Here is a 10825-nt window from a genome sequence, read left to right on the forward strand (position 1 = left end):
CCGGCTGCTCGTCGTCAGGGCCTCCGCCGCGCTCCCCCGGGCCACCTCGGCCGCAGCGCCCAGCCTACCGTCTCTCCCTTCCCCTGCTGATGCGGGCCTCGGGCCGGACTGGCCTGTTAAAAAGGCCGTGCTTTCCGGGCCGGGCCGGCACGGAAAGTGGCCCGACGGGCCGTGCCTGGGCCGTCGGCGAGGCATGGTGGACTAGGGCGGCACGGCCCGGTGGCCCGTCGTGCTCTACCGGGCCGGGCCGGGCCGGGCGGCCCGAATGGCCAGCTATAGGAGGAAACCATCCATTTCTATCGCGTGCGCTCGCCGCCTTCGCCCGCATCGCCGCTGCTACGTGTGCTCGCAGGCCGCCGCGAGTGCTCGCCGGCCGCCGCTACGTGCGCTCGCAGGCATGCTCGCAGGCCGCCATCGCGCCGCTGCGAAAACTCGTCCGCGCTGCCGCGTTCGCTGGCCAGTGGCCGCCGCGAGCGCTCGCCCGCCGGAGCTACGTGCGCTCGCAGGCTGCCACCGCGCTCGCCCACGCCGCCGCGAGTGCTCGCCGGCCGTCGGAGTGCTCCCCCGCGCCGCCCTGTGTGCTCGCCGGCCGTCGGAGTGCTCGCCCGCGCCGCATCATGTGAGGTTTCTGGCCGCCGCGAGCGCTCGCGCGCCGGCGCTGCGTGCGATCGCTGGCTGCACCGCGCTCGCGCAGGCCTGCCACTGCCCTGACGCCCGCTGCCGAGCTTGTCTTCCAGGCTTCGCTCGTCCGTGCAGGTTCCTCCACGGTGAGCACGAGTTCACTGGTGGCCAGGCTGCGTTCGTCCGTGCAGGCTCCTCTGCTTCACGGGTTCACTGGTGGCCAGGAGCCCAGGAGGAAGACGGTGGACTCAGGTGAGGATGGTTTCATGTTGACGTGGCTGCCATGGAAAACGTGTATAATTTCAACCATGAGACCATCCTTAGGAAACGGTTTCTCCGTTTCTCCTTCTCTCTCCATAATAAATCTACTACTATATCAGTAATTTGCTTAGTTAGCAAGTTACTCTCTCTATACTAAAAAATAAAGTTGTTTTTGGATAAGGCTTGATCAAACATTGAAAATATAAATCATGAATAACGTTTAAGTTGTTGAGTTTGAAAATGTGAAAATCATATATATAGATTTGTCTTGAAAAATACTTTCACAAAAATTTACATATATATCACTTTTTGATAAATATCTTTATAAAAATAAGTAGTCAAATTTATGCTTTGGAGACCGTGTCGCTGTCCAAAACAACTTCATTTTTGAGTATGGAGAGAGTAATTAATAAGGATAGAAACTACCATCAATGCACCATTGACTAATTAATTAATGATGAAGGAGTTACTAATTTTGAGGGGCCCGCGTGGTCGCGCCACTTGAGCTACCGAATATATGGCCCTGGCACGAAGAAGAACGACCGGTTTAGGGGCTCAGGGCTTACCCCTCTGGCAGCGCTGCGCGGCTTCCTCGATGTTAGGGGCCGACAGACGGCCAGCTCGGGGCGACGGCTCGAGGAGTTTCGAGGTGGCGGCAGTGCTGCCCCGACTCCCGAGTCCCGAGCGCTGCGTGATTCGGATGCAAACGATAGGACGGATACACTTGCGACGCTGGACAGGTGACAACGGTCCTGTTTGGTATAGCTTATAAGCTGCTTATGGCCAAAATAAGCTAAAATCAATAGCTAAACGTCATGCTTTTCAGTAGCTTATTCTGGCCACACTTATTCCCACAACTACTACTTGTACTAAAAAGCAGAAGCTAGATCAGACCAGCTTATTTTGCTGTCGTCTTTACTCTATTTGTACAGCTTATCTGGGAGCGCTTCGCAGGTAAAGTGTACCCAATAGGGCCAACGCGGCGTTGGATCTTCCCTCGATGTGCGCGCTCACCGCAGGCGGATAGAAGGCGGCGCGGGGGCGGCGGGGCTCCGGTTTCAGTTCGTCCTTGCTGGTCTGCGGTTATGGGAGGGAGCACAGAGGTAGGGGCTGACTGCAGGTCCTGGATGGCAGAGGAATGCCAGGGAAAGGAAAAGGTGATGCTGGGCTGCCTCCGAATGATGGGCCGGTGGGATTGGGCCGCAGGAAAAGGTGATGCTGGGCTCTGCTCGCTCGCGCGGCTGCTAGACTGAAAGCGGCCGCAGGCCGGAAGCAAGAAAGAAAAACAGAAAAAAGAGAAAAGTTTTATTTTGTAGAACAAGGTTTTAATTTCTTTTAAACTATTTAGGTTGGAAACTCAAAATTTTATATTAGAAGTTTAAAAATAAACTTTTAAAAATATTTTAAACCTTTGATCTTCTGAAACTTTATTTTTGAAAACCATTTTTAAACTATATACTGAGAAATAATCTAAAATAGATCGTTTGAAATATTTTTAGACTCTACTTTTAAAAAAAATCATATTAAACTATTCCAATCAAAATTTTAAAGTCAAAACACCTTTCTTTAAACCCTTTTTCCAAACATATTTTAATCTAAAAAAACTTTTCAAACTTGAACTTGAACTTGTTTTTTGTAATAGTTTCCTAAAACTTAATTTGAAGTTTTATTTTTGAAAAATAACAAATCTTATTCGTTAGAAATTCATTTTCCACGTGATAAAGCTAATGCGAAGGCATGAATGCAAGCAAACGTATTACATTGACTTGTAATAATTTTATAAAGCCGCATTTTCCATTTCCAAATTGACAACAAACTAAACTAAATCTTTAAATAATTTAGAAATATTAAATTATTTATCTTATTCAGTGTTTCTAGTCACGTCCCAAAATGTAAATCTTGGGGGGTGTGGCACGAGTTCACCCAGTCGCAGTTGCTCTACTTCTTGCATTCAAGAAGTCGCTCTTGCCTTGTGTTGCATTTACAATTTACATTATCATATTTCAAGTAGCATATTGCTTGATTTGGTCATGCAGGCACATTCCGTGCATCACTGTAACTAGCACCGCATCTCGGTGCCCCAATGAGTATGCAATGATGGATACCCTCTTGCTGTAGAAACTTGTGATATGGGCCAAATCAACTAGGGGCTTGTTTAGATCACCTCTAAATTCCAAGTTTTTTCACTCTCTTTTCATCACATCAATTTTTAGACGCATACATAGAGCATTAAATGTAGGTAAAAAAATAACTAATTGCACAGTTTGATTGTAAATCACGAGATGAATCTTTTGAGCCTACTTAGTTTATAATCAGACAAAGTTTGTCAAATACAAACAAAACGTGCTACAGTATCCAGATTGCAAAATTTTGCAATCTAAACCGGGCCTAGTTCATTTCTTGAATGATGGGGACCAAATCGAGTCGGAGCTCATTTCTTGCGAACGTGCGGCTAGAATACTGATATTATATAAAGAAAATACCTGCAGCCTTTTATTATTATGGACCTTCGCTGTCACTAGCTAGGAGTGAATCTTTTTGCTGTCTAGCATGGGAGTGGCTGTAGATGACCATGCCGAAGAATGTTTGGCCTGACTAGTGCTCCATTTGGTACTGTTGTGCAACAGAGCTATAAAATCTTTGGGTGTGCGGTGGTGTTTAGATACCTCTTTCTAAACAAAATTGAGTCCACGTCACATCAGATGTTTGACGCAAATTTGAACCGTTAGAAGTAGACTAATTACAAAACCAATTGCACAAATAAAAACTAAATTGCGAGACGAATCTATTAAGCCTAGTTAGTCCTTGATTTGGTAATGTGGTGTTACAGTAAATATTTGCTAATAATGGATTAATTAGGTTTAATAAATTATTCTCGTAAATTAGTTTACATCTGTGTAATTAGTTTTATAATTAGCTCATGTTTAGTCCTTCTAGATAGCATCCAAATGTCCGATGCGCGCAGCACATTATTCACAGCAAATAAACAGCCCTTGCTAATCTGACATGTTGAAAATCTCCTGCAAAAGGCTGCAACTGTAGCAACCTCCTCCGTAGTAAACACTAAACACGCGATTAGTACCTTCCAAAATTTAGAGAGGCAGAGATTTATTAAGTAGGATACTAGCAGTTTGGGTCAGCAAAGCTTAGCTGGCTTAGCGAGTCCATCCACTCATCCAGGTCCAGCCGTGCATCCGTCCAGTACTCCAGTCCACACGCACGACGTAAGCGCGCGCGGGCGCGGCTGGAAGACGGCGGGCGCACGCAGACGCTGTTGCAGGGCTGTGCTGGTACGCACTGGACTGGACTGCAGAAAAAACAGTACCAAACTCGTGTTGGAATGGAAGGAAAGATCAGAAAATTAATTGAGCAAAGCGAAACCGAGACAAATGGAGTTCCTAGTACCACCACACTAGCGCGGTAGTGACGCGGCAGCCGAATTAATTCCAGGCCCCGCACTACGCTGTGCAGCGGCGGAAGCTGAGAAAGAAGCACTGATCGCAGTGGTAGGCAGTAGCATGCAGGAGGCATCATCATCATCGGCAGCGTCTTCTTCACCCTGCAGCGCTGAAGCTGCCGTAAGGATGGCAACGGGTCGGGTTCGGATCGGGTGGAGTCTCCGTGCACCCAAAACCGAAATCCGAAATCGAAACCCGATTCGGGTGGAAATCCATCACCAAAACCAAACCCGCGGATACCCGAAACCCGAACGGATACCCGAAACCCGAATGGATACCCAAAACCCGCGGATATATACACACATATTCACATGTATAAACAAGAGATAACAAATAATAAATATTTTCATGAGTCAACTTTAAATAAATTTAATAATCTAAGTAAACAAATTATTATTAGTATATTATAAAACATGAGTTTTAATTCCAAATGATTTATTTCGGATATCCATTGGATATCCATGGGTGAAAAACCAAATCCGAAACCAAACCCGATTGGTTTCGGGGCCCCGAACCCGAAAACCGTGGGTGAAAAACCATCCCCAAACCCGAACCCGCAGAACCCGAAACCCGCGGATATCCACACCAAACCCGAACCGTTGCCATCCTTAAGCTGCCGGCACGCACCATAGCTACTCGATCGAACGGACGCACGCATGCATGGCTCGCCGACGCAGCACTTGCACGCAGCGCCCTACAGGCTACAGCAGGTGGTGGTGGACCTTCGTTGGTAGCTAGCCGGTTCGTACTTGGTGGGGTAATCATGTGGATTTGTCCGCTCGGCGATCGGTCATGTGTTTAGGGTTTAGGGCGGGTGGTGAAACTGTGCCTAGACATGGCGGATGGAAACGCTTCAGGTCGGGCGCACCAAAGGCGTTGCCACCGTACGTACCTACGCACCGCAGATACACAGTTGTCGCTCCCTGGTCGCCGCTAATGTGACACTCTCCCCATCGATCGGTGCAGTGCTCTAGAGTCCAGATCCGCCGCTGTCGCTCGATGTGCTAATCTTGAATCGTTGGAAGCAAATCAACCAACCGCATCTGGTTTCCTTGCAAAAGTAATCTCCGCGTCCCGTAGTAGCAATACTTTAATTGAGGATGAATGTATACTAGCTAGCAGGAACACGTACTAATACACTAGTAATTTGCCACGAAAATGGGTACTGAAATGTACTCACATTCTGCTGTATTTGCCGCACTTTAATCATCTACTTTTGACTTAGTCCTCACTGCGCTTCATTTCCGGCCCTCCCTCCCATTCTCTATTGAAACTGACTATTAATATCGACAGACCTAGTAACTACTATGTCCATTCTAAATTAACAGTCTAGATGTATAGCTTTTGCTCTAAACATAGTTTATATCTAAGTATATTAATAAAGCTTTGCACCAAGAAAAATCAGAACGACTTAAATAATTGGAACGAAGGAAGTATTATTTATTAGTCAAATCAAATTACTAGAAACAAGAAAATTAAGGAATTCATGAATCTATAACATCAGACATAGCTTGCAGTAACATTTTCTAACATTTATTATTTTTTTACACTATAGGGTCCCTTGACTCGGCCACATGTAGAGTTTTTAGTGTTCGGACTTGGCACCTTAGTTAGCCAATCGAGCTATGTCCTTTCACTCCTAAACTTTTTGTGGGTGTTTGGAAGTGGGGAGGTGCAACGAGTGACTACGATGCGACAAAGAAAACCCCATGGGTTGCTTTCCGCGACTACGATGCAACAAAGAACTATGTTAGTGACTTTGATCACAAGAAGCTATCAATTGCTTTCATGTATGGTTGAGCACCAATCCAATGGGTTTGCCCATTGATTTGTAGAGCATACATGTATGTCCTCCGTGATGCTATGGTACATTTGGAAACCTCTTTGCGTGCACGGTGGACTTACAAGTGAGGGATTGCGGCCATTCACGTCTGACAAAATACGGTTAGTTTTCACAGACTGGACATCGGGTTTTCACCGGATTTTGGCGTATGCACACTTGTGTATGCACCTAAGGACCCCTTTGTGACATAGTAAGGAATCGAGGGATTTTAGAGGAATCAACTCATGTAGAAAATTTTGTTATTAGGACCTTTCTGAATAAATGATGGAATCCTATAAATTCATTTGAAAAAAATGAGATCTATTAGAAGAAAATAAGCACAACCTTAAATTTCTTCCTTTATGTCTTAGGGTTTGGTTCATGTATTTTTCCTAATCATCCAAATGCTTATTTTAATTTGTAGCTTTATTGAATTATAGATCCACGTATGAGTATGATTTCAATAGCATGGACACTCAGATGATGCATTTTTCCTATTCCTAGAGTTTGATAATTTTCAAGAGAGTTTAGGCCTTGTTTGGAATGCCATAACTTTTCTCAGTTCTTGCAGTTTTCTATAGAATTAAATTGATTCTTATGAGATTCTATATGCTTCCCATGAATTTCATGCGTTTCGAATCGAGTTGTGGCATACTTAGATATCCAGCCAGTCCAACGAGTGGGGCGCGTATGGGTACATCGGTATCGCAAGTGGAGAGTATGTTAGATGTGTGATTTTAGCTTGTATTAAAAACAAGCCCCATATATTATAACTTCTTTATCTTCTATGATGTTTAATAGCTTGAACAATTGTACTTATTAAAATTAACTTGTAACAATATGCTTATAACTACCTAAATTGGCTATATGGAATCACATACCAATGCAATTTTTAAATGTGTATTTTAATAATAAAGGACAAAAAATGTTAATAATGGCTAGCATAATGTTGTAGAAGCAATGGGAAAAATCATATTCACTAGTGAGAGAGATCAGTGCATTAATCTGGCTATGCATCCTAAACATTGAGAGAGAGAGAGAGAGAGAGAGAGAGAGATTTGACCATTTGGCATCCATTTAATATGGGATCATCGGCGCAAGCAAAACCGCAAATTGCATTCATGATTGTTTGGTAGAGGATCAAAACTTATTTTGTCTAGCACCTATATATTTGCACCAAAGATGCTAGACCATATAAGGCATTATTTAGTTGTGAATTGTGATAATTCCATATCAACACAGGAGCAGATGGGCCGGTCCTAAAAAACTGGAAGCAATTCAAGCCGTCAAAGCAGCAAAAATATCTCTGCTTGACTGCTTCGATTTGCATGAGCCAAGCATCACCAACGCCCTCACCGCGATTGAAGGTGTCAACGAGGAAAGAAAAATAAATTTTGAAGAAATGAAAGGGAAAAATCCTGAAAAGAAAAATAAATAGGAAAGAGAAGCTTGCCGTTCCGCTATATTCTAACTTCCCCGCAGCTCTCTCGCTCGCTCACGCAGCATTTTTGCTCCTGCCGAGTGCCGAGAGCTCACCGAGCTCCGAAAGGCGCAAGCTCTCTCTCGCCATGGCGAAGACCACATGCAAGCTCTGCTCCCGCCGCTTCTCCAGCCCCCGCGCCCTCGCCGGGCACATGCGCTCTCATTCCATCTCCAGAGCTCAGGAGGCGGCGGCGGCGGCGGCGGCGGCGAAGCAGCAGATCTCCTCAGCGTCCTCCGCGTCGACCTCCTTCGCCGCCGCCGCCGACGAGGAGGACGTCGGCCTCGAGACGCCCGCTTCGACCTACGTGTTCCGGGAGAATCCGAAGCGCAGCCTTCGCGTGGCCGATGCCGCCTTCTCGGATCGCGAGAGCGAGGCCGAGTCCACCCCGCCGCACGCCAAGCGCGTGAACGCCGCGGCCGTCTGGGGCGAGCCCGAACCGGCGAGCTCGCTGTCAGAGGTCTCGACCCCGGAGGACGTGGCGCTATCCCTCATGATGCTCTCCCGCGACTCGTGGCCGTCGGCTGTGCTCGCCGAGGACGACGACGGCTCCGACGACGGCTACGTGCCGCCCCCCGCCCCTCCACTCCCGCGGGCCCCGGCGCCGGCGCCAGTGGAGAAGCGGACGCAGTTCCAGTGCGTCGCGTGCAAGAAGGTGTTCCGCTCCTACCAGGCGCTCGGCGGCCATCGCGCCAGCAACGTGCGCGGCGGCAGGGGCGGCTGCTGCGCGCCTCCCGTGGCCCCGGCTCCGGCTCCTCCCCTGCAACCCCAGCCGCCGCTGTCGCCATTGCCGGAGCACCGTGACGGGGACGAGGACGAGGACATGGATGATGCAAAGCAGCAGCCGCGCGAGTGCCCCCACTGCTACCGCGTGTTCTCCTCGGGCCAGGCTCTCGGGGTGCACAAGCGGTCCCATGTGTGTGGCGTCTCGTCCGCGCCGTCGCTTGCCGGCACCGCCACCGCCACCGGCACCTCAGCCGCCACTCCTCCGTCCCCGATCAACAACAGTCCCTGCATGATCGATCTGAACGTGGCGCCGCCGTCCGAGGAGGCGGAGCTCTCTGCCGTGTCAGATCCCCACTTCAATCCAGGTGCTTGAAGCTGCAGCAGACAGATTAGGGCCATCATCCTGGATGATTCCGTCGCCGGAGGTGATTCGGGGTGAGCATCGTCAGGGAGATTAAGGTAAAAAAAATAAGAAAAACGGAGGTGAAGAAAAGAAACGTCTTTTGTACGTTATAATGGCAGCTTGCTTATCGTTTTTCTTTCTTTTCCATTGGTTTGTGATTACAATGTTCTTCGTCGTTGCTGTTAATTTCGTTTCCTGTTTGAAGCGACTGGATTATATGGAATACATATATGTAGATTATCAGTAATTTAGTATGAGCAACTAGCAAAGCTGGGGCTGGTTCTTGGCCTGTTGATCCAAATGCAGCTGCACCCCATCGAAACAATTCAGCAACGGGGAAAGAGGTAGCTTAGCTTTCTGCTGCATTCTCGGTAGGAGTATGCTATCGCTATCCTTGCCAGAGTCCATGCTTAGTCGAATACCCATGGCATACGCTGCATTGAACGTTAGCATCAGCAGAAGCAAAAGCTCCATGAACGTTAGCATCAGCAGAAGCAAAAGCTCCATGTATTTGACTTATAAGCCATGACTTATCAGCAACGAACAGTTTTTTTTTTTTTCTCTCGCACGAAACCCGTCGACGTTACTTTTAGCCCTAAACAAGCCCAAATGTAATGTAGGGGTGGACGAAGAGGAGCAAGCAGCAGCTTGCTTTTCCACTGAGAAGCACAGAAGCAGCGTACAGTAGACAGTGTTGAAAGCCACACCGGCAACGCCTAGCACAACCACTGCAACTTTGTTTTTTTTTGTTCTGCTGCTGCCTTTCTCTCTCTTTTGCCTTCTGGCTTGGCAGCAGCGCCCTGCCACACCACCTGCGTGCGCCGTTCCTTCCACAGCTGGTATGAACAGCGCCTCGTGCCGTGCCCCCCTGCCTGGGCCTGATTGCAAGTTTTTTCATTCTCTTTCCACCACATCAAATATTTGGACACATATATAGAGTATTAAATGTAGATAAAAAAAAATTAATTATACATTTTGATTGTAAATTACGAAACGAATCTTTTGAGTCTAGTTAGACTATGATTAGATAATAATTATCAAATACAAATAAAAGTACTACCGTATCAAATACTAATTCCTAACCTCCGTGCATCCATTGCAGCCCCGCTCGCTACCTGTTCGCACTCGCACCCTGCTCTGTCTCCCTCTGCAAGTGGGTCCGGATCACGGTCGCTTTGTATCCTGTACGCATTGAGTGCGTACGTAGACCAGACACGAATACGGTGTGCCAGTATACAGTATAATAATACTACTAGCAGTATTCGTGTACGACTACGACCATTGTGCTACTTTGCAGAGATATTGCCAGTATATAGTATAATAATACTACTAGCAGTATTCGTGTATGGAGGCAGGCGGTTAGAGCCCCGGCGAATTTGGCAGGTGGGGACGGTCATTATCTAGCGAGATTGTTAGCACAGAGTGATTAGCGCGTGGCAGCATTCTGACTCTCTCACGTGGGCCCGCCGCGGCTGCCTGCCTCTGCCTGCCGTATCCGGGGATCCTGGGGAAGCTGGAGAGGCGCACGCCCCGAGGCGGATCGAGCGCGCGAAACAGTTGCTGCACGCACGGCTGGGCGCATCTGTGGGTGATGGGCGGATGACGACTGGGCCAGGCCTGCGCCAGGTGGGCGCTGGCCACGGGGGGCACGAACCCGGTGAACGCCGGGACGGACCGCGGACCGGACGTGGTGGGGCCGGAATAAAGCGCGGGGGCGGGGCCGCGGGAGTGGGGCGCGCGTGACGTGGCGGAGGTACCGTCGTGGCCGTCAGATCCTGATTGGATGAGCCGTGATGGCGACGCGAGTCCTGGGCTTTTGGGCTGCGTCCCTGTCAGCCGTCGAGTTACCGTCATCTCTCATCGCCATCCAGTCGCCCGGCTGTGTACTGTCGCAGTTGTTCATTGTCGATTGTTGTGATCTCAACTAGTTTTCTCAATATATCATTACAACTACTAAAACTTGTTCTGGATAGGGTTAATGTCACATCCCAGAATAGAAAAACCAGACCATTTTATTGCTTGCAGTCGAAAAAAGACTCTGGACACCAACCGGA

At 48.2% G+C, this 10825-nt stretch overlaps 1 protein-coding gene across 1 annotated transcript; it reads left to right on the plus strand.

Moving 5' to 3' along the window:
• The first annotated feature begins 7669 nt into the window (after positions 1-7669).
• On the plus strand, positions 7670-8969 carry LOC136464034 (zinc finger protein ZAT1-like). Its single transcript, XM_066463004.1, has one exon. The coding sequence runs from the start codon at positions 7731-7733 to the stop codon at positions 8739-8741; it is 1011 nt and encodes a 336-aa protein (XP_066319101.1). The 5' UTR covers positions 7670-7730; the 3' UTR covers positions 8742-8969.
• The last annotated feature ends 1856 nt before the right edge of the window (positions 8970-10825 follow it).

Source organism: Miscanthus floridulus, chromosome 7 (assembly GCF_019320115.1).
Source record: "Miscanthus floridulus cultivar M001 chromosome 7, ASM1932011v1, whole genome shotgun sequence".
NCBI classification, from domain to species: Eukaryota; Viridiplantae; Streptophyta; class Magnoliopsida; order Poales; family Poaceae; genus Miscanthus; species Miscanthus floridulus.

Bases quoted from the DNA above. Each gene is read 5' to 3' on its own strand.
- LOC136464034 (XM_066463004.1), top strand. From the start codon at position 7,731: ATGGCGAAGACCACATGCAAGCTCTGCTCCCGCCGCTTCTCCAGCCCC.